General features: G+C 44.8%; 2 protein-coding genes across 2 annotated transcripts in view; one reads left to right on the plus strand and one right to left on the minus strand.

The window, feature by feature from the left end:
• Positions 1-2,898, minus strand: part of TAF5 (TATA-box binding protein associated factor 5) — a 23,382-nt gene extending 20,484 nt beyond the window's left edge. Inside the window, exons 1-6 of the mRNA XM_038758621.1 lie at positions 2,705-2,898; positions 2,176-2,593; positions 1,661-1,875; positions 870-921; positions 621-777; positions 334-392 (exon numbers count right to left, since the gene is read on the minus strand). Coding sequence (XP_038614549.1) covers positions 334-392; positions 621-777; positions 870-921; positions 1,661-1,875; positions 2,176-2,593; positions 2,705-2,898 — 1,095 coding nt within the window. The remainder of the gene's footprint in view (positions 1-333; positions 393-620; positions 778-869; positions 922-1,660; positions 1,876-2,175; positions 2,594-2,704) is intronic.
• On the plus strand, positions 2,897-24,050 carry PCGF6 (polycomb group ring finger 6). Its single transcript, XM_038758622.1, has 11 exons — positions 2,897-3,026; positions 3,109-3,404; positions 6,991-7,090; positions 7,308-7,404; positions 9,210-9,265; positions 9,365-9,424; positions 12,332-12,440; positions 13,000-13,027; positions 15,845-15,943; positions 19,321-19,407; positions 22,796-24,050. The coding sequence occupies exons 1-11, from the start codon at positions 2,897-2,899 to the stop codon at positions 22,841-22,843; spliced, it is 1,110 nt and encodes a 369-aa protein (XP_038614550.1). The 3' UTR covers positions 22,844-24,050.
• The last annotated feature ends 298 nt before the right edge of the window (positions 24,051-24,348 follow it).

A 24,348-nucleotide genomic window follows, 5' to 3' on the forward strand; every position in this document is an offset into this window, starting at 1 on the left:
GCGCTCCCTCGTCGCCGTAGTAGTAGTAGTAATAGTAATATGGGAAGCAGCATGGCTCAATGGAAAGAGCCTGGGCTTTGGAGTCAGAGGTCATGGGTTCAAATCCCGGCTCTGCTAACTGTCTGCTGTGTGACTTTGGGCAAGTCACTTCACTTCTCCGTGCCTCAGTTACCTCATCTGGAAAATGGGGATTGAAACTGTGAGCCCCCCGTGGGACAACCTGATCACCTTGTAACCTCCCCAGCGCTTAGAACAGTGCTTTGCACATAGTAAGTGCTTAATAAATGCTATTATTATTATTATATTGAATGAATGAGTGAATGAATGCCGAACCACGCAGCCTCTGGACGAAATTTCCCAGAAGCCCCCGGGGTGTGTTTTCCCTCCGGCGCCTGCGCAGGGGGAACGCGGGAGCGTCGCCGTAGTAGTACTAATATTGAATGAATGAGTGAATGAATGCCGAGCCTCGCTGCCTCTGCACTACATTTCCCAGGCGCCCCCGGGGCGGGTGGATTTTCCCTCCGGCGCCCGCGCAGGGGGAGCGCGGGAGCGTCGCCGTAGTAGTAGTAATATTGAATGAATGAGTGAATGAATGCCGAGCCTCGCTGCCTCTGGACTACACTTCCCAGAAGCCCCGGGGTGGATGGGTTTTCCCCTCCGGGGCCTGCGCGGTGGGAGCGGGCTTCCGTGCTCCCTCTTCATTGACTGAATGGCGGCTGCCTCTGGACTAGATTTCCCAGAAGGCCCCGGGGTGGGTGGGGGTGTTCCCGCCGGCGCCTGCGCAGGGGGAGCGCGGGAGCGTCGCCGTAGTAGTAGTAATATTGAATGAATGAGCGAATGAATGCCGAGCCACGCTGCCTCTGCACTACATTTCCCAGAAGCCCCCGGGGTGGGTTTTCCCGTCGGCGCCTGCGCCTGCGCCTGCGCAGGGGCAGCGCGGAAGCGTCGCCGTAGTAGTAGTAGTAATATTAAATGAATGAGTGAATGAATGCCGAGCCACGCTGCCTCTGGACTACATTTCCCAGAAACCCCTGGGGTGGGTTTTCCCGCCGGCGGGAGGGCTCCCGCGCTCCCTCGTCGCCGTAGTAGTAGTAAAATTGAATGAATGCCGAGCCTCGCTGCCTCTGGACTACATTTCCCAGAAGCCCCCGGGGTGGGTGGGGTTTATCCCCTGCGGCGCCTGCGCAGTGGGAGCGCCGTGGCGGGGCTCCCGCGCTCCCTCTTGATTGAACGAATGGCGAGCCACGCTGCCTCTGGACTACATTTCCCAGACGCCCCCGGGGTGTGTTTTCCCTCCGGCGCCTGCGCAGTAGTAGTAGTAGTAATAGTAATATGGGAAGGAGCATGGCTCAATGAAAAGAGCCTGGGCTTTGGAGTCAGAGGTCATGGGTTCAATTCCCGGCTCTGCCAACTGTCTGCTGTGTGACTTTGGGCAAGTCCTTTCACTTCTCTGTGCCCCAGTTCCCTCATCTGGAAAATGGGGATTGAAACTGTGAGCCCTCCGTAGGACAACCTGATGGCCTTGTAACCTCCCCAGCGCTTAGAACAGTGCTTTGCACATAGTAGGTGCTTAATAAATGCCATTATTATTATTATTATTATCATTATTATATTGAATGAATGAGTGAATGAATGCCGAGCCACGCTGCCTCTGCACTACATTTCCCAGAAGCCCCCGGGGTGGGTGGGTTTTCCCCTGCGGCGCCTGCGCAGGGGGAGCGCCGTGGCGGGGTTCCCGCGCTCCCTCTTGATTGAACGAATGGCGAGCCTCGCTGCCTCTGGACTACATTTCCCAGAAGCCCCCGGGGTGGGTGGGGTTTTCCCCTGCGGCGCCTGCGCTCCCTCTTGATTGACCGCATGGCGGCTGCCTCTGGACTACATTTCCCAGAAGGCCCCGGGGTGGGTTTTCCCCTCCGGCGACTGCGCAGTGGCAGCACGGTGGAGGGGCTCCCGCGCTCCCTCGTCGCTGTAGTAGTAGAAATATTGAATGAATGAATGAGTGAATGAATGCCGAGCCACAATGCCTCTGGACTACATTTCCCAGAAAACCCCCGGGGTGTGTTTTCCCCCCGGCGCCCGCGCAGGGGGAGCGCGGGAGCGTCGCCGTAGTAGTAGTAGTAGCAGCAGTAGTAATATTGAATGAATGAGCGCCGAGCCTCGCTGCCTCTGGACTACATTTCCCAGAAGCCCCCGGGGTGGGTGGGGTTTTCCCCTGCGGCGCCTGCGCTCCCTCTTGATCGACCGCATGGCGGCTGCCTCTGGACTACATTTCCCAGAAGGCCCCGGGGTGGGTTTCCCCTCCGGCGACTGCGCAGTGGCAGCACGGTGGAGGGGCTCCCGCGCTCCCTCGTCGCTGTAGTAGTAGAAAGATTGAATGAATGAGTGAATGAATGCCGAGCCACAATGCCTCTGGACTACATTTCCCAGAAAACTCCCGGGGTGTGTTTTCCCCCCGGCGCCCGCGCAGGGGGAGCGCGGGAGCGTCGCCGTAGTAGTAGTAGCAGTAGTAATATTGAATGAATGAGCGCCGAGCCTCGCTGCCTCTGGACTACATTTCCCAGAAGGCCCCGGGGTGGGTTTTCCCCTCCGGCGACTGCGCAGTGGCAGCACGGTGGAGGGGCTCCCGCGCTCCCTCGTCGCTGTAGTAGTAGAAAGATTGAATGAATGAGTGAATGAATGCCGAGCCACAATGCCTCTGGACTACATTTCCCAGAAAACCCCCGGGGTGTGTTTTCCCTCCGGCGCCCGCGCAGGGGGAGCGCGGGAGCGTCGCCGTAGTAGCAGTAGTAGCAGTAATATTGAATGAATGAGCGCCGAGCCTCGCTGCCTCTGGACTACATTTCCCAGAAGCCCCCGGGGTGGGTGGGGTTTTCCCCTGCGGCGCCTGCGCTCCCGCATGGCGGCTGCCTCTGGACTACATTTCCCAGAAGGCCCCGGGGTGGGTTTTCCCCTCCGGCGCGTGCGCAGTAGGGAGCGCGGTGGGGGGTCGGGGGTCCCGGCCTGGTCGCCTCAGGACGGCCATGGAGGCGGGCTCTGAGGGTCCGGCGGCCCCGACGCCTTCTCCTCCTCCTCCTCCTCCTCCTCCTCCGCCGCCCCCGCTCCCTCCTCCGCCTCCTCCGCCCCCGCCGGCGTTGTCCCCGCCGTCCCCGTCCGAGCCCGGCGGCCCCGGCTGCTCCGGCGCCCGGAGCCCGGACGGGCCCGCCCGGCCGACCCGCCGTCACCATGGCGACGGCGACGACGACGACGACGACGAGGAGGAGGAGGACGAGGACGACGACGATGAAGACGAGGAGGAGGAAGGCCGCCGCTGCCCGCTGGGGCTGCAGGCAGGGGGACGCCTCGATTCGGAGGAGGACGACGACGACGACGACGAGGACGACGACGACGACGACGAGGAAGAAGAGGTAAAGGCCCCCGCGGGTGGTGAGGCGCCACAGAACCCGCCCCTTCCTTCACCCAATCAATCAATCATCAATCGATCGATCATCGTGGCGCAGTGGCTTTGGAGTCAGAGGTCATGGGTTCAAATCCCGGCCCCGCCGCTTGTCAGCTTCGCCTCACTCCGCCTCAGTTCCCTCATCTGGAAAACGGGGCTGAAGCCCGTGAGCCCCCCTTGGGACAACTCGATTACCTTGGATCTGCCCCAGCGCTTAGAACAGTGCTTTGCACATAGTAAGCGCATATTATTATTATTATTATCATCATCAGTCGTATTTACTGAGCGCTTACTGCGTGCAGGGCACTGGACTAAGCGCTTGGGAAGTACTAAAAGGGGGAGACGGAGGACAGAACCAAACGTACCAACAAAATAAAATAAATAGGATAGAAATGTACGAGCAAAATAAATAAATAAATAAAGATTAAGTCCGTGAGCCCCACGTGGGACAACTGGATTACCTTGTAGCTACCCCAGCGCTTAGAACAGCGCTTGGCACAGAGTAAGCGCTTAATAAATGCCATCGTTATTATTATTATCATCATCAATCGTATTTACTGAGCGCTTACTGCGTGCAGGGCACTGGACTAAGCGCTTGGGAAGTACAAGTTGGCAACGTACAGAGACAGTCCCTACCCAACAGCGGGCTCACAGTCTAAAAGGGGGAGACGGAGGACAGAACCAAACGTACCAACAAAATAAAATAAATAGGATAGAAATGTACAAGCAAAATAAATAAATAAATAAAGATTAAGTCCGTGAGCCCCACGTGGGACAACTCGATTACCTTGTAGCTACCCCAGCGCTTAGAACAGTGCTTGGCACAGAGTAAGCGCTTAATAAATGCCGTCATTACTATTATTATTATCGTCATCAATCGTATTTATTGAGCGCTTACTGTGTGCGGAGCACTGGGCTAAGCGCTTGGGAAGTCCAAGTTGGCAACATCTAGAGACAGTCCCTACCCAACAGTGGGCTCACGGTCTAAAAATCAATCGTATTTAATGAGCGCTTACTGTGTGCAGAGCACTGGACTAAGCGCTTGGGAAGGACAAGTTGGTAACATACAGAGACAGTCCCCACCCAACGGTGGGCTCACAGTCTAAAAATCAGTCGTGTTTAATGAGCGCTTACTGTGTGCAGAGCACTGGACTAAGCGCTTGGGAAGTCCAACTTGGCAACGTACAGAGACAGTCCCCACCCAACGGTGGGCTCACAGTCTAAAAATCAGTCGTATTTAATGAGCGCTTACTGTGTGCAGAGCACACAGAGTGGTGAGGCGGGACGGAAACCTTGCCCTTCTTTCACCTAATCACATCCAAGCGCTTTGGCCGGTGCTGTGCACACAGCAAGCGCTCAGGTAAATCCGATTGAATGAATTTAACAGTCGCTTTCCATGTGCAGAGCACTGTACTAAACGCTTGGGAGAGTACAGTGCAACAGTCAACAAGAGACATGGAGGAGGAGGTGGTAAAGGCCCCACTTCCCCCCGCAGGGGGTGAGGCGGAACAGAAACCTTGCCCTTCTTTCACCTAATCATATCCAAGAGCTTCGGCTAGTGCTCTGCACACAGTAAACGCTCAATAAATCCGATTGAATGAATTTATCAGTTCCTTTCCATGTGCAGAGCACTGTACTCAATGCTTAGGGAGAGTACAGTGCAACAATCAGCAAGGCACATGGAGGAGGAGGTGGTAAAGGCCCCGCTTCCACCCGCAGGTGGTGAGGCGGGACAGAAACCGGCCCTTCCTTCACCTAATCACATCCAAGGACTTTGGCCAGTGCTCTGCACACAGTAGGCATTCAGTAAATCCGATTGAATGAATTTATCAGTTCCTTTCCATTTGCAGAGCACTGTACTCAACGCTTGGGAGAGTACAGTGCAACAATCCAACTTGTACTTCCCAAGCGCTGAGTACAGTGCTCCGCACACAGTAAGCGCTCAATACATACGATTGAATGAATGAACAATCAACAAGACACATGGAGGAGGAGGTGGTAAAGGCCCCGCTTCCGCCCGCAGGTGGTGAGGCGGGACAGAAACCAGCCCTTCCTTCACCTAATCACATCCAAGGACTTTGGCCAGTGCTCTGCACACAGTAGGCATTCATTAAATCCGATTGAATGAATTTATCAGTTCCTTTCCATGTGCAGAGCACTGTACTCAACGCTTGGGAGAGTACAGTGCAACAGTCAGCAAGGCACATGGAGGAGGAGGTGGTAAAGGCCCCGCTTCCGCCCGCAGGTGGTGAGGTGGGACAGAAACCGGCCCTTCCGTCACCTAATCATCATCAATCGTATTTCATCATGAAATACGGAAAGGGCCCGATAAGTGCATTCATTCAACAGTATTTACTGATCGCTTACTGTGTGCAGAGCACTGGACTAAGCACTCAGATAAGGTTAAATGAAGGAAAGCCGGGCTTCCGGCCCGCCTCACCACCTGCGATTTGTACTTCCCAAGGGCTTAGTACAGTGCTCTGCACACAGTAATAATACTAATGATGGTACTTGTTAAGCGCTTACTATGTGCCAATTACTGTTCTCAATCAATCAATCGTATTTATTGAGCGCTTACTGTGTGCAGAGCACTGTACTAAGCGCTTGGGAAGTGCAAGTTGGCAACATTCCCTTTGAAAAGAGGACTTACTGTCAGTTTTAAAAGAATTTTACCAAAAAGCACCTCCCTCCAGGACTTGCTGCAGTTTCAGAGTGAAGGGAAATCTCCCAGATACTGTCACAGGTTTGTAGAAATGTACTGAAGCATCTCAGGAGATCTGCCAGGTTCCGGTAAAGGAATTAAGCTCTAGGAGCATTGTCAAACCCTTATGAATAGCTCTCACTCCTAATGTATTTCAATTTATCTCTGTTCACTTGCTAATGAAGTCTGTAGCATTCTTCCAGCCATTTAGAACTGTTGATTAAAGGTGCTCTGCATCTGCTCTGCATACCAATCAATACTATTTACTGAGGGCCTAATGCCTACAGAGCACGTGGGAGCACACAAAAGGTTTGGAAGACAAGATCTCTGCCTTCAAGGATTTTGCAATCTACAGTGACCCAAAAAGAATTACTGATGGGAAGAAGAGGAGAATGGAAAAATGAATATGTGAATGAGTGAGAGAGTGCTTAAATAGCCGAGCAAGTAAGCTGCCACTGGCGGTTGGGAGCAGATTACGGTGGAGGTGCTGAGGTGGTAAGCAGGAGGATAAGATTTGGGGACAAGAAAAATTAACTGGGAAAACCTCCCGGAGGTGGTGGTGGAATTTCAGAGGAAATTTGAAGGAAGGGGGATGGTGTGGTCTGGCCGATTGGAGGTTCCAGGGAAGGAAAGAGTTAGAGCAAGGAGGGATCGGGGTGAGAGAGACAAGGAGGAGGCAGAGTTGAGCAAGGGATAGGGCTGAGGGAGATGAGGAGGAGGTAAAGGGCATCTGTTCCGACACTGAGTAAGCTGGTTGACTTTTTTCCATATCTCTGTGGAAGTTTAAGTTTTAAGAACCTGAGGAGATGAGCTGTTGGGTTGTAATGTAAGACTTTTTCAATTGTATTTTCAGCGAATGATTAATCTCTCCGAGCTGACCCCCTACATCTTGTGTTCAATCTGCAAAGGTTACTTTATAGATGCCACCACCATTACAGAGTGCCTTCATACATGTAAGTATAATATATATTTGTCTTAGCTTAGTCTGTCTTCCCGCCCAGACTGTAAGCTCATTGTGAGCAGGGAACGTGTCTGCTGACTGTTGTGTTGGACTCTCCCAAGCGCTCAGCACATAGTAATCGCTCGGCAAATACCACTGATTGATTGGTCTATTTCCAAGATTGGCATTACCTCCACCTCTTTCATTTCTTACATTTGCTCTTTCAACAGTCTGTAAAAGCTGCATTGTAAGACATTTCTACTACAGCAACAGATGTCCAAAGTGCAACATTGTAGTTCATCAGACACAACCTCTTTATAACATCAGGTAAGAGGAACGTATTTCTCTGTTTCGTTTGAGGACTATATTGAAATATTTCTTTCTTCCAGAAACTGTTTCTCTACTGCTTGTCTGTTTTCTCACTCTTTGGAAATTGTATATTCAGTGGCAAAATCTTTGGCTGAAATTGGAAAATTGAAGACCGATAAAACCGGTATATTGGGTCCTCTTGGGCTGTTGTTCGATGATGACATTCATCATGTGTGGAATGTAGTGTTTTTTCGGGGAGTGGAATGGAATGGGGCTGAAATATCTTCCTGAGGTATGGCTTCTAAGGCAAGGCATTCAGCATTTTTAAGTCATTGTGCTTGCACGCGGCCATTGTCACGGGTGGGAAACGACAGTTGCTCGATCGGGGTTTTGCAAGAATGCCTCCCTTGCATAAAAGGAGAACTGGGCAGACATTAAAACAGGGATAAATTCCAGATATGTTACAGGCAATGGGAGCACTTAAAATATGTAACAGAGAGTAAAAGCATTAAGTAGCTGGCTAACCTAACTTTGGAGGGGGCAGTCCTGAAATTTGGTAGCATAGCCTTGTGAAAAGAGCACAGGCTTCGGAGTCCAAGGACCTGGATTCTCCTCCTAGCTCTGTGCTGTGTTACCTTGGACAAGTCGCTTCACTTCTCTGTGCCTCAGTACTCCTGTTCTCCTTCCTACTTAGACTGTGAGCCTCATGTGGCACAGGGACTGTGTTCAACCTAATCAGCTTGCATCTAGCCCAACACTTAGATCAGCGTTTGACACGTAGTGAGGGCTTAACAAATACCACACACAAAAGAAACCCGCTACGACGTTGTAACAGGTGGCTTCTGATGGACAGCTGCTCCTGTGGGGAGGCCGTGGCGGTTGCTGCCATGGTGTTGGGAGGGAGACCGTCACAGAGCAGGGCAAGGGGAGAGGGGCCCTCCCCGTGGAACCCAGTGATTGTGGTGGGAGGTTGGGGGGCAACTCCATCCACGACAAGTGTTGGCTTCGAGTGACCAGATGTGAGGGAGACACAGGAGAGAGGAAAATGTGTGGCCCATCCTCTGACCCCTTTCCGGTTCCAAGAGGCGGGGAAGGCTCTCTCCAGCTGCCCATCCTGTCCAAAGCACGGAGGGAGCAAAGCTTATGGCTGGCTTCATTCCCCCACTGCGGTGCCCATGATGTCTGTGACATAAATATATCTGGTTGGGACCAATGGTTGACGCAGTTATTCTTCATGGTATTTTTCAGTATTTTCTATTTCTGAAGAAATTGACTGTATTTAGCTCTATATTGCCTTGCATTGTTATCAAAATTTTGAGTCCTGTTCTGACCACATTTGAAATTTTCTGTCTTTGCCCAGAGAGGTGAAGTGGGTAAACTACATTTCCTCTTGCAAATAAAGTCCACTTCTGGTACCTAGTAGTCTCCCAGTATGAGGGATCTCACCATAAATAAACAAATAGTTTATGTTGTTATGGTAATTAGCTTCCCTGACTAAGCCCCCCTCTCCTCCTGTCCCATTCCCTTCTGCGTTGCCCTGACTTGTTCCCGTTATTCATCACCCCCCCACAGCACTTACGTACATATCTGAAATTTATTTATATTAATGTCCATCTCCCCCTCTAGACTGTAAGCTCGTTGCGGGTGGGGAATGTATCCGTTTATTGTTATTTGTACTCTCCCAAGCACTTAGTACAGTTCTCTGCACACAGTCAGTGCTCAATAAATGCAATTGAATGAATTCCCCGTTGGAAGTAATTTACTCATGGAATTAGAAATGCATCCTTGCCAATTCAGAACAATTTATTCTCTCTTTTTGCTAGGTTGGACCGACAGTTACAAGATATAGTATACAAATTAGTTATCAATCTAGAGGAAAGTAAGTCGCTTTTTATTACACTGTTCCTCGTATCAAAAATCACTACTGGCTGGATCTGTTGTATTTTAAGTATAATTTAGTTTCTTCCATCCTTTTTAGGAGAGAAAAAACAAATGCATGACTTCTATAAGGAACGAGGTCTGGAAGTGCCCAAACCAGGTAGGTGTTTGATGCTCTTTTGGGTGGGCAGTTTGCTATTGTAAGAAGCATAGCAACATTAATGCAGTCAGGAATAGGCCCACATTTATCGGTACACCAAATCCTCACCGTTTAAGGAGGTAGTGTAGCCTAATGGAAAAAGCATGGGACTGAGAATCTAGTGCCAGCTCTGCCACATACCTGCTGTGTGACCTCAGGTAAGTCGGTTAACTTCTCTGCACCTCAGTTTCCTCACACATAAAAGAAGCAGTAACGTTCCAGTTCGCCCTACTTCTGGAGCCCCATGTGAGCAGGCTGCATGTAATCTGGTCTTCTAGCTCCGCATCTAACTCAGCGCTTGGCACATAGTAAGCGCTTAATAGATGCCATCATTAAGGATAATTGCTTTAGTAATGTGAAGAACAACTTCCTTATATTTTTGAAATCCAGGGCCAATTGAGAGTTCTTTTTTTCCTCCCCCCGCTTTAAGTGAACAGCACTGCACTTGTGCAGGGAAAAGTACAAAGGTAGGAAATAAACACGGTCCCTGGTCCTCAAGGGACCCGGGGACTGGCAGCAGACACATAAGGAAAAGATAAGACAATAAGAACACGAAAACAATGTAAAAGAATCGGGCAAGGAGAAATATAAAAATAAAATAAAAAACAGTTATTGGGGCTGGAAGAGCAGGGTCTCAACAATCCCAGCCTCGGACCCGGAAGGTAACTGCCACAGCTGTGGCCTTCCTGAGGCGAAGAAACGCTTTCTTCCTCTGCTTTCATAATGGTACTCAACTAGAAGAGCCTTCAGTTCCCCTATTTAGTAGAATTCCTGTGGGGTAGAAGTCATGGCTTCTCCTATTGAAAGTGGCGGCTAAGCCCAAGTGAAGAAATTGATTATAGGGAGAGTGGTTTGCTCAGGGACTCACCCTTTCTGGTCCTGGCCAGCTGTGTTCCCACTGGGGCCGAGAGGAACCGCCCCCCAAGAGCTTAGAACAGTGCTTTGCACATAGTAAGCGCTTAACAAATACCAAAAAAAAGAAAAAAGAGGGCCGGCAGAAGGGCAGCATTCAGCTTCCAAGTAGTCATTTTCAGCCAGGGGGCCAGAAGGGAGTTTTATGGGCAGCGGGCCAGGTTTCAGGCCACCAATCAATCAATCAATCAATCGTTTTGAGCGCTTACTGTGTGCAGAGCACTGTACTAAGCACTTGGGAAGTACAAGTTGGCAACATATAGAGACAGTCCCTACCCAACAGTGGGCTCACAGTCTAAAAGGGGGAGACAGACAACAAAACCAAACATACTAACAAAATAAAATAAATAGAATAGATATATACAAGTAAAATAAATAGAGTAATAAATATATACAAACATATACATATATACAGGTGCTGTGGGGAAGGGAAGGAGGTAAGATGGGGGGCTTACTGAGCGCTTACTGTTTGCTCTGCTTGGGAAGTACAAGTTGGCAACATCTAGAGACGGTCCCTACCCAACAGTGGGTAACACCATTTGGGTTTTTACAGCCCTGATGGGAAACACCAAAGCCTTATCAAAGACTGGGATGCGTGAAGTTGACAAAACTGCTTCTAAACTGGTGGAGGGGCAAATGACCCCATTGGTCTCAAGGTGCAGCACATCGCCAAGTGCCTGCCAAGGGTTTTCCCGCGCAGCCTCCACGTGCAGCCAAGGTGACTGCAGAATGATGTTGATGGTGTGCTATAATCCGGCAGATTGCCTTGGTAGCCGCTGAGTCTGGGGTCCTCGTTGCCCAGCTATTTTTCAGGATTCTGCTGCTTCAGCCCGGCTCCCTATTTCCCAGAATTTCATGGCGGTTCTTCAGTCTAAAGCCTTTGCCAGCCGCGGTGTAACTCCAGCAGACATTCCCCTAGCTGGGACCAGAACGTCGCTAAACTTCACCCTTTCCTTTCCATCCAAACTGCTACTCTGCTGCTCCAAGCACTTATCCTATCCCGCCTTGACTGCATCACCCTCCTTGCCGACCTTTCTGCCTCCTGTGTCTCCCGACTCTACTCCGTACTTCACTCGGCTGCCCAGATCATTCTTCTAAAAACCATTCAGTCCATGTTTCCCCACGCCTCAAGAATGTCCAGTGATTGCCCGTCCAGCTCCACCTCAGACAGAAACTCCTTATCATCGGCTTTAAAATAATCATCTTGCCCATTGGATTAATAGCACTTAATCACCTTGCCCCCTCCTAATTTACCTCGACGGTTTTCTGCTACAACCCAACATGTTCACTTTGCTTCTCTAATCCTGTGAGCTCGTTATGAGCAGGGAACGTGTCTGCTAATTGTATTGTTTTGTAATAACAATATAATGATGGCATTTATTAAATGCTTACTAACGTGCAAAGCACTGTTCTAAGTGCTGAGGAGGTTGCAGGGTGATCAGGTTGTCCCACAGGGGGCTGACAGTCTTAATCCCCATTTTACAGATAAGGTAACTGAGGCACAGAGAAGTTAAATGACTTGCCCAAAGTCACACAGCTGACAACTGGCAGAGCCGGGATTCAAACCCAAGACCCTTGTATTCTCCCAAGCATTTAGAGCAGAGCTCTGCACATAGTAAACACTCAACAAATATCACTGATTGATTCATTGATTGATTTCTGCTCACTGTTCCTTGATCTCATCTATCTCACCACCTACCTCTCTCCCACATCCTTCCTCTGTCCTGGGCCAAAGCAGGACTTGAATTCCTGTTCTGACATCCACAGGGTTGGAGAAATGGCACACAGAAAGTGGAATAAATGAAGTTATCAGTAACTGACTGTTAATGTGCTTCGTGATTATTGGTATTTCTAATGGCTAATGTAATAAAATCTGTGATGAAGAATGCCAATTTCAGCAGTTGTCCAATCTGTGGGGGTTTTAGCGTGACGTGTGTGTCTTCTGTTCTTACACAGCTGTACCCCAGCCGGTTCCTGTCAGCAGAGGAAGACCGAGGAAAGTCTTGGGATCGGTTTTCCGAATTCCACCAGAACTGGATATGTCTCTCTTACTGGAGTTCATTGGGTAAATACTCGCTCAACTTCTCTTTAGGAGAAAACTGGATTTTCGTAATTGTAAGACTCTACCGTGTGTCTAATAATAAGCTTCCCTGATGTCCCTTCATCTCTGTGGGAGAATTTCTGTTTTAGTTTAGCTGCTGGGTATCCTAGATCTTCATTAAGTTTCTTGGGAGCAGGGACTGGAGAGCCAAGCTGTCCCAAAATGAGCACGAAGACATGATGGAACCAGAAGGCAGGTTGGGCCTCCTTTAGTTGGGGATATTCCTGTGATTGCGTTTCCAGGAATCCACGGAAAAATAATGCAGCCAAGGAATACAATGCATAAGGGCAGCAATGTTGTTATGCTGGGGCCCTCTGACCCTCAGGGGTCTGAATGAATGAATCTCACCCACAGACTCATTGCTTCAGTGATGACAAAGAGCCCACTGTTGGGTAGGGACCATCTCTATGTGTTGCCAACTTGTGCTTCCCAAGCGCTTAGTACAGTGCTCTGCACACAGTAAGCGCTCAGTAAATACGATTGATTCATAAAATATTGACTTCTTTTTTCATTTGCTTTTTAGTGCTAATGAAGGAACAGGACATTTTAAGGTATGAAGTTTACTTTTTTTTTCCATTCTCTTTGTTCAGTACATTTGAATAATAACAATGATGGTATTTGTTAAGCGCTTACTATGCCAAGCACTGTTCTAAGCACATGCAAACCTTGCTGGGATTTGGAGTATTTATCTCTATTCTGCCCTTGCAGCTCATCCCTGCAGACTATGGAAAAAAAAATATGAAAGGGTTTTCCGGGCAGTATGAGTAATGAAGGAATGAATGACTAATCAAATTGATAGTATTTCAAACCAACTACTAAGTTTAAAGTAGAAATGCAAACAAAATGTCCCAAACTGCTTTCTGCATAGTTGGCATTTCCAGCATCTTAAAATGTGTGTGCCTGTGGCATTTTGGGTTTAAAATCAACTTGCCCTAACTTGCTTCAGTCATTTTCTCAGTTCCCAAACTGAGGTGAGCTCCTTTGGAATGTATTAAGATTTAGGATTATGTGAAAAGCATCAAAGTCTAGAATTTCATCAAGCATCCAGCTTTCCATGTCAGTACTTTGTGAAGTGTGCAGTTAGTATGTAGTTTACTATTTTTACTTCATTTTAATCTAGTTATAGTGTAGCGAATTTGTCTTTTGAAAATTTTCATCTGTTGTACCACAATTGGGTCAACTCGCCATGCCCCGGAAAAAGCAAAACATTTAGGATAATAGCGAGTCCACTTGCCTTGCACCCAGTAAGTATGAATTTGAGGATTTTCATGCTTTATTAGGAAGGTCACTCCCTAGGTCTCTTTCATCTGTAACACCTGTGTGTAAGTCCCTGTGGCGTAAAGGCAGGCTGAAAGAGAGGCATGGGGAAACTATTATTTTTCTTGTTGAGTAGTTTGAATAACGTAAAGCTTTATGCATAAAACTGAGTGTCAGAATTTCTTTTAGTAAACGATTTATGATATAAAATATACAGTAGAACCATCTATTAGCGGCACAGATACTTTTTTAATAAAAGGGAAGTGGGATTTATGGTAGGAATTATTACCGCAGGACTAGCCACACTTATTTTCATGGAATGAACTTGCTGTGTGAAGCGTTTTTTCAATTGTCGTAAAAGACTTATAAAGCAGTGCAACCTTATTGAACTTCTTCTATTTGGCCGATGGGAGGGTTGGGGGGAGAGAGAGAGGAAAGGAGTGGAATAGAAGAGTGAGTTTTAGCTACTTAATTGAGTTAAATTGGCAAGATGAAACCTACCCCAGGGAAAGCCACTTCCATGTATCTGGGATAAAATTAAAAGAAAAAAATAACTGGCATAAGGAAGATGAAGTTAGGGGCCAGGGTTTTTAGCATTTAAGCTGTTATTACAGGAAATAGAATTGCGAAGACCAAGTCCTTTCCCTTTAAACATTAGCAAGTGTTTCCCCTCACTTAGCCATTTCTGTTGGCCCAACAACATCACTGACAGGCTCAAATATGCATTATTTCCAGTTTGAATGAATTTCACGAAAAGAAGGAAATGAAAAGTTCAGCTGTAATGCCTTAAATCCCTAGGCTAAAATCCCTAGACTAATTTGAATTAAGGGTTCCTACCCAAGCTATAGTGTTCAACAGATTGTCAGTCGTATTAGATTGGGTAGGTTTGCTAACACTCTGGAAAACGTGTAGATTTCATAGTGATCATAAAAAATTAGACACATGATCCTACAAAAACTGGATGAAGTTCAGTAGGGACAAGGGCAGATAATACAGCTAGGAATGAAAAACGAACAATATCTTGTTGAACCGTGCCATAAGGAAAACTCACCTCTTGATGCCACGCACGTGGGCACAAGTGTTTCTTCTGACACAAGCTCCTTGCGGGCAGAGAACTTGTTTACCAACTCTGATATAGCATACTCTCCCAACTGCTTAGTACAATGCTCTGCACTCAGTGAGGGCTCAGTAAATTACCATAGATTGATTAAATGCAATATGTTCTGTCCAGGTAGCTGCATGCTGTTGGAGGAACATTTTTAAGAGATAAGTAATGGACTTGGAGAAGCTTTAGCTTAGGGAGAAGGTGTAAGGATGACTTAATATTCAATTAATTGTAGGTATTTGGGGAAGAATTGTTCCCTAGAGAATTGGGGAAGAATTACAATTACAGTGTGAAAGTATAACCCTGATACTCAGAAAACTTCTTATGTCAGCCCATTTTCTCCTGTTTTATTTTAAGAGCATTTCCTCTGGTCTTGTTACTTGACGCTGAGAACAGTTGGTCAGCATCTTCTTCCCCAAATGCCTTCATTATTTTTTTAATGATATTTATTCACTTATTATGTGTCAAGCACTTGTTCTAAGTACTTGGGGTAGATTCAAGTTAGGACTTAGTCACCGTCACCTATGGGGCTCACAGTCTAAGTAGGAGGGAGAACACAAGGGAAATGTCTTAGAAAAGAACATCCACCCGTCTGCCTGGATGGTTTAAATATTCACCTGCTTGAGGTCTGTGTCTTGGACCAAATGACCTCTCAGCGTCCCTGCCAACTCTGATTCTTTTTAGTCTTAACTATTTCCAGTTAGATAAGTTATGTTTCTGTGTGTAAGAAGTTTACCCGATTCTGAATGTTCTCTGAAGGAGACATTCAGAACAGGGCCATTTGGTGTCAACACTTTAAAAGTCAAAAGACAACTTAGTGAATGGGAATTTCCCTTTCCCCTTCATTAGTTGTCTGGAAACTCTTCAAGGTGTATTTCATTTTTTTGTCGGTAGAAAAAAGGATTCGTTTATTGGGACGAGTGAAGTCCTTGGCAGTATAAGCTGATGTAAAACTGTTGCTTCTGATATTTTCAGTTTGTAAGTAACTTAATTGCTCATCTTTCAGCCACTGGAAAAGAAGTTTGTGCGAGTTTCAGGAGAAGCAACAATCGGACACGTAGAGAAATTCCTCCGGAGAAAAATGGGTCTTGACCCTGCTTGTCAGGTATATCCCACCCTCGGGCAGAGGTTAGCAAGGGAAGAATTATATTGGCAGGTGGCTTGGCCCGTGTTAAGGGAGGACAGGTATTGTTGGCCTAATTCAGTGGCTGTTGCTTCACCTGGGGTCAGAGGGGGATGTATCCCTCAAAGAAAGCACTAGAGGAAACAGTCCCATATTACAGCAATTCAGGCACACAAGGTGATTTTTTTTTTTTTAAGCTGTAATGGAAGTTTTCAGTCTAACAGCAGAGAAAGCCTCTGGCTTGAGAAGTCAAAGATTTACTAATCTTCTCATTGGGCTTTCCTGCCTGGGATCTTTACCAGACATCTGGGTCAAAAGGGAACTGAGAGCACGAGGAACTGCAGAGAGCTAAAGGGAGCTAGAATCTCATGGATTCAGTCCCAGCTCCTTCCCTTTGGCCGAAAAAATGGCAGGGTAGAAGGTTTCTTGTCTTTTCCTTCATCCTTCCCAGAGGGCTTCACCTTCCGGTTGGCTAGCAGTTCTGGGTACAGTTGACTCTTTCTTTTTTCTTGTAAAATTAGAGAAACCTCATTCTTTATGCGTCACTGAACATTAAAACTGCCCATCCACGCTTTGTGTTGCAAAGTCAGTGGAGTTGCATAACTAAGCATCTTTGCCTGTTTATTAATTATCGTTGAATAATTCCAAGGCTTTTTATGATATTTGTTAAGTGCTTTTCATTGATTCATTGATTTTTTTTGAGTGCTTACTCTGTGCAAAGCAATGTACTAAGCACTTGGGAGCGTCCAACATAACAGTAAACAGGCACAGTCCCTGCCCTGTGTGCCAGGCACCAGACTAAATCCTGGGGTAGGTACATCATCATCATCATCATCATCATCAATCGTATTTATTGAGCGCTTACTGTGTGCAGAGCACTGTACTAAGCGCTTGGGAAGTACAAGTTGGCAACATATAGAGACAGTCCCTACCCAACAGTGGGCTCACAGTCTAAAAGGGGGAGACAGAGAACAAAACCAAACATACTAACAAAATAATGAGGTATTGTTGAATGACGAATCCAGTGGTGACCTTGAAGTTCTAGCCGTTCTACAATTCTTCTTCAAAACCCAATAAAGCATGATTAGCCTTCTTTTTTTCTTTCAGTACTAAGCCTTTCTTCAGACTGGTTGCTGTCCCATAGTGACAGCACAAATTAGAAATGAATTATTCATGAATCTGCAGAAACCACATATTTGAATTATTCTGCCCCTGTTGGTTAGGAATACATCTATAGTAGCTGTTCAAGAATCATTAAGGAACGTGGAGGATTTACATCAAACACATTTCAAATGCGAAAGTCAGGGGTAAATATGATATTAGGGCTGTGTGACAAATTCACTGTCCTTTTTATCTATACTAGTGTAGATTGCTTCCTTCATCCCTGGTAGAAATATTGACCAACACTAATTGCTGGGTATAAGGTTACCATGTTTGAGGAATAACTTGGTCTACTGTACTGGCTTACTGTAATTTTATTTTTACGTACAGTATTCAGTGAACATAAACTTTAATATTCTCTGTTGGTTCTTTACTGTATAATCAGGAGAGCCTCATGTAGTCACAGACAGCATATAGTCTGTCCCAGGAGGCATATGGTAACTCACCTTTGTGTGAATCTTGCCTTCTGGGATCCACCTCTGCATTTCTGGAAAAATTTGATGCTTTTTTCACCTTTCTTTCCTCAGTCTCATTACCAGCCCCGATCCTCAGGGACTTCACCGTCCATATTGCTAATCCTACTGTCCCCCAATAGAGACCTTCTTCCTCACACTACTCAACTCTTTTGGCCTCTCTTGCTCCTCTCGCCCAGGCACTGAAATGGACACATCCTGGGCCTCCTTACCAGACACTGCACCATTTCTGATTTCAGCAACTCCCCGTAACTACTTTCTGATCATAACCTCATAATCTACCACCTCCCCCACATCCCTTCACTCCCTAAAACTGTCCTGAAATGTATATTTTTGTTTTAAACCTATTAGCGTACAGCGTCATTCGTGAACATCCATTTCGTGTCTACCCTGTGAAGCGAATCAAAGAGTTGTACTTGTTACTTGACTGGTAAATGAATCTGTCACTTTAAGGTTGAGATGGAATGACAAAGAGTGCCAAAAGAGAAAGCTTGGTATGTGTGCCAATAAGCAATACCAGCCTGCTAATCATATTTAAATTTAGTTTCCAGATTATAAAAATGCTTTCATTACAAGCAGAACCAGACAGAGTTCTTTCTATAGGAGACTGGGTTAAATTTTTGAAGGAAGCAATTTTCACAAATTCATAAACACAATTGCTTGACTCTGGGGTTTCTACACTTCAGCCACGGAACCGTAATTCTAGAGTAACAACTTCATCTTTTTCAACCGGGCAAAAATTGATCCAGCAAACGAGGGATGCTGGGAACTGCATATGTTTCCTGAGTCAGCTAGCTCACAGATTAACCAGTTATTTAATGCAAATAAGTATTAAATGATTGATGACCTTGTAAGCCAGATGTGGCAAAACAGAAATCAGTAGATTTTTAACAACGAAAACTAAATTAAGATTCCTAAAGAGAACATTATTAAGTTATGTGCTGACCTTAATTTTCAACTTTTGTATGGATTCTTTTTGTGCATCTTGATTCCCCAGGTATCTGAAGAATTAACTTATTTTTATTCATTGCTTGGCCTAGTTGCCTATATATTGAGCTTTTTGATGCTTTATTATTGTTAATTATTATCATTTTTCTCCAGGACATATGATTAAAAATGAAACCTGTCATAGCACACCTCAGGTATCCTGCATATAGTTTGATCTCAAACCTAGTTATGAATTTTGTCCTTTTTTTTGTTTGAAACCCATAAAAATACTTTTGTTAGCCACTGAATTATTGTAAAATCAATGAGGTACAATTTATTCCATCTTAAAACTGAAGTACCGTAAGAGACAGTTTTCAGCTTTGCCCCTAGTTTGGTGTATAACCTTGAACAAATCATTTCAGTCAATTTTCATATCTCTGAAGTAAAAATGCTGTTACATACCATGTTTCTGCCCTATAAGATACTGTGAATAGTGAAGTCCATTTGTATCAACTATGAAAAAAGTGTTTAAAAATATTTAGTATGGTATCATAGAAATCTTAGCATGCATGGGAAATTATAATAGTCATTTTAAGAAAATTGTTGTTGCCTTCTTTTCTTCACAAGAACCAAAACTCCGCATGCCAGGACGTCTCTGTAGCTGACCAGAGGGCTCATGGAATGACTCTAGAATTAATTAGTAGGGCAGGAGAATTAATTTATTCCTATGGCATGTGAAATTGGAGACTCTCAAAAGTTTTTGTTTTTGGTTTTTTGGGTTTTTTTTTTGGTTTACAGGTAGACATAATATGTGGAGACCACTTGTTGGAGCATTATCAGACACTAAGGGAAATCCGCTGTGCTCTAGGGGATGGAGCAATGCAAGTAAGTCTCAGAAACTGTCATTATGATTCACAGTGTCTTAAAAACAACATCCGTGGTATTTTTTGAACACTTACTGTGGGCAGCACTATATCAAGTGCCTGAGAGAAAGTACAGTATAACAGAGTTGGTAGACACATTCCCTGCCCACAGCAAGCTTACAGGTCTAAAGCAGGAGAGACAGACAGAAAAGGAAAGGGAGAGCAGAGAACAGAAGGGAAAAATGAGATGGGGCGAAAAAGACAAGCTTCATAAGGAGATAAGAGCAAGTGGAAGGAAAGAATCATGGAGAGGAACAAAAAGGAGGAGCAGACTGGTGGAGGGAGAGAAAGAAAGGAGGAGAGCCCCAAGGCAATGACATTATTCAAGAAAGATAGGAAGGAAGACAGACAGAGAAGGAAAAGTTCATCATCCATGTAACCTGGGCAAAGAATGGGCATTCTTACTAGTTATAAATGAGCTATGTGGGTTTTTTTTTTTCCTTTTTCAAAAAACCATGGCCCCGAAGGTGGATAAGTTGCTCTTTTTATAATAGTTACATTCTGGGAATAGAACAAGATAATGGTTTGGAATTTTCTTCTGTAAAAGAAATCAACATGCTGAAGTTAAGGGAAGCTGAGTTTTTGGCTTTGAGTATCTATTCCATTTATTGATCCCTCAAGGTCCCCTCCTCCCCCCAATCATGAATGATTTATTCTTCAGGGTCATTGATGTGCAGGGAGATCATAGCTTATTTTTGCTGCTACGGTGCTAGACTGACCAAATACCTAAGAGACTTAAAGTGGCCCCTCAGAGCTATTTGTTTTTCTCCTTTTAAAAAAAAAAATATAATGGCCACAAAGACAGATAAGTTGCTGTTTGTATAATAGTGGCATTCTGGGGATAGAGCGAGGTAATGTTTGGAATTTTCTGGAAAGAGCATCTGGATGGTAATTGCGTAGTGGGTGTTAGATTTTCTTTAAATATTTTTAATCATCAAGAAAGCCATCATACCATATTTTAAGTAAAATGATAATTGTGAGTCACTGGGCCTTTGGTTTGTTAACCATAAAACTATAATTTCATTGTTAATTTTTTTTAGCACTGTAAATTTGTGATTTCTTATTTTTGAACATATGTTTAATCCATAATTCAAACAGCAGTGGTTTTCATCTGTGCCGATGTTATGTTGAATTTTTTTTTTACTACCTTTCATCATGCACCAAGTTGACTTCATTTGCTTAGAGAATTGGGGTGGGTATTTTTAGAAAAAATATGGTTTTTGTTCAGCTAAATCCTTTCTGTAGTTGACACATCATTTGGGGCAAAGATGTAAGAATGAATTTTATATATTTACAGAAGAGAAGAAAGTATTTTATCAATCAGTTGCATCTCGCCAGTTGATAGCACAGTCTCATGAGAGGGAGAGGGTGTATTATTGAAGGCAGGCATTCTGAAATGCAATTCTAGTCCCTGGTCTAATTGCATGAGAAGGCCTGCTGTGGGGGAGTAGAGGGAATATAAACTGCCTGAAGAATCTTGATGAGATCTCAAAACCAACTGCAGCACTTACAGCATTACATAATTGTGGGTATTAATATATTGTTTTGATGTATTTTTGACAAAGCAAAAGCTCTGAGGAATTACATTCTGTGTGCATTATAATTTAAATGCGTGTACGGGTAATTATAGCTAAATAAACAGGCACAGAACTAGTATCAGACCTTCGATCAGGCCTATTGTTCTGGTTTACAGTTTATTTTCCTTTGTGCTGCTGTAGGCGTGCTAAAAAATGGACTCAAAGGTTGCACTTACCTTTTAAGGGTGGTTTTAAAATTGATAGGAAAACAAAGATACCATAGCAGCCTGCTGCTATGTTGTTGAGGAAGCTGCTGCTGGTTTATGGATTGTGCCTTTGGCAGGTCTTCTTGGTTTTGTTATATTGTCTAAGGCTTTTGTAATTTTTTTACAAAATAATTTAGAGGTTTGATGTTATAATTTCATAAATCAGCATGCCCCCCCATTTCACAACATCATCTTAGACTGCCTCTGGAGTTACAAATGGTAACCAATTAATAGTATTTATTGAGACCCCACTGTGTGCAGAGCGCTGTACTAGATGCTTGGGTGAATACAGTAGAATTGGTAAACATGATCCTTGCCCTCAAGGAGCTTCCTACTAAAATAACAGAAAAGAGGAAGAAGGAAAAGTAGATAGATACATGTGTTAGTTTTTAGGTAGTGTAGTGTGAAGGTTAAGTACTACGTGAGTTTGAGAGTATTTGTAGATGATGGGGAATGCTGAAGTGGCAGTTGGGGGGATATAAACTGGGAAGATTAGAAATTTATCATGGAAGGTGTCCTGGAGGAGATATGATTTCAAAAAGGCTGTGAAGATGGGGGAGGGGGTTTCAGACAGCGGGGAGGATATGAGCCAAAGGTCCACAGCAGAAGTGTCAAAAATGAGGTACAGTGAGGAGGTTAACGTCAGAGGAATAAAGAGTACAAATTGGGGTGTAGTGGCAAGAGAGTAGCCAGTTAACCGTTAGCCTGAGTGGATGGAAAGTTAAATTTTTGTTTCTGATTCTCAAAAAGGAAAAGATGAATACGCTTTAAACAGTATCAGCTCACATTTATATTTGTGCATTTAATCCTTGCCACAAACAGAAATAAAATTTAGATGATTAAAGTTGTATTTGCAAAAAGGAAAGAGGATGCATAACTTCATTTAACCTCTCTTTCCCTCTTCCCTTTGCTCCTTGAGGTGGTGGCCTTTCAGAGGAGCAGAACCACCTGAATCCACATATGCCTTTGAGGAATAAAAGGAAAGGAGTAGTTCTGCTCCATGTTATTCAAAAAAAAATTAAATTGATGTCCATGTCAAGGTTACAGACCCAGGTTGGATGAACCATTGAAATTAAAGTACCTTTTTTTTAATGGTACTTGTTAAACACTTACTTTGTGCCAAGCACCGTTCTAAGTACTGGCTAGATACAAGATAATCAGGTTGGACACAGTCTCTGTCCTCTGTGGAGCTCACAGTCTAAGTAGGAGGGAATAGGGCTTAATACCCCTTTTACAGATGAGGAAACTGAGGCACAGAGAAGGTAAGTGACATATCACCCAGCAGACAAGTGACGGAACCAGGTCCTCTGACTCCCCAGGCCCATTCTCTTTCCACTAGGTTATGCTGCTTCCCTACCATTTCCCACCAGTTTCTTGACAGTCAGTCCCTCAGCCAGAAGCCAATGGACAATGACAAAAAGGTCTCATAAATAAATGAAAGACAATATTTTTATGCACAGGGCATTTCAGAGTTTTCCTCCTTTTCCCAAGTACTCCAGAAATTGAGAATTGAATAAAGAACAACCGTCGGGACCTGATTGTTTACGGATGCCCTTTGCCTTTTCAGGATGGCTTACTTGTGCTTCATTATGGCCTCGTGGTCTCTCCACTCTAATTAGCCTGAAGACTGTGGAGATATCTGAAGGTAAAGCCATGTGACTTCCACTTCACCAAAGACTGTCATGTCTCAACTAGTTGCCACCACTCTGTGCTGTTCTGGTTCTAACGGGTTGTTTAATTTTGCATCAGTAAGAACCATCTGCAAGTACTACTAGAAATGATGGAATGCATTTGGTCAACCGGAGACCAAGTGTGAAGAGCAGTAGTAACTCAGGGAGGAAAGATTGTCAAAACATTGACATCTGAAATTTCCCTGTGATGTGACAGATTGTTCTAGCATAGTCTTGATTTGTATTCTCAGCTTTAGCTTGAAGCAGACACACTTAGAATTTTCTTCTCGAGTAGACCATGATCCTGTTTTTCAATTTCAGATGGGTTGGGATTCTGCTCTCAGGGATAGCATTTGATAAACATTCCTCCCTTTAGGAAAGAGATGTGTTCATCTGGAAAAATGGCACATCATGGTTTAATTTGGACTTAGAGATTTTCAGATCTTTTCGAAGGTCCTAAATGTCAGCTGTATGTTTTTTATACCATATCTTGATTCCTATAGAGGTAATGAATGGGATCCTTCTAGCACCATGGCTGCTAATTTAGTCATGCTACCCCGAGCATCTCACAGGTGTAGTCAGAGGTGCCACCTCTTCTAAAATCGTAAGCATTGAATTGTTTTATCCAGCGTGTGGTCCCCGATGCCTTTATAGGGCTACAGCTCATCAAAGTATGATCAGAAATGAAAGTCTTCAAAGGTCCATGCCCAATTATTTCCTCCTAAGAACAAATTAAAACACAAAGATTTCCATGATTTCACTCTACGGATACGCATTCCAGAACGATCCTTATGGCAGAAGACGGGATGTCCTGAAGAGGGTGTGTCCATGGAGTCACTATGGTAGGAAACTATTCAATGGCATTTGAAGAAGATGAAGAGGGTGTGGCGAAGAACGTGGGTGCTCATTCACGTATTAGGCCATTAAGTTTGAAAACCAACACTTTACGAGGATACACTTCACCTAAAGTAACTCTTTGTGGTGCTATGAAAAATGTAAATGACTCTTTTGCAACCCAAATTATAAAGTTTATTTTTGAAATTTGTATAGAGATACAGTAATTGGATGTGGATGTGGTAATTGGATTTGGAAAAGGCTGTTCTGTAAAGAATTTGTTCATGGTGTGAATAAAATGTCTTGTAATACTTAAAATTGTATTTTAGCTTCTTTGAAATGGTAGTGTATGAAACTTCGAAAATACACACTGTTTTAATAAGACTTTCCCAGTGTTTGGATTTAAAGACAAACTTTACTGTTCTGCTCAATATGCCGTGCCACCCATGAACAAATATTTGATGATTTGAAACTATTACACACCTTCATTCTGTTGTTTGCTAGAAGGTGATGGTGAAGATGAAGTAAAGAAAATGGAATTCGTTATCTTTGTTTATCAGAGGAACTGATCCGATGCTATTTTTTTCCTCTTTTTCCTTTGCACAGTTCCGAACGA

Source organism: Tachyglossus aculeatus, chromosome 16, assembly GCF_015852505.1.
Source record: "Tachyglossus aculeatus isolate mTacAcu1 chromosome 16, mTacAcu1.pri, whole genome shotgun sequence".
NCBI lineage: Eukaryota > Metazoa > Chordata > Mammalia > Monotremata > Tachyglossidae > Tachyglossus > Tachyglossus aculeatus.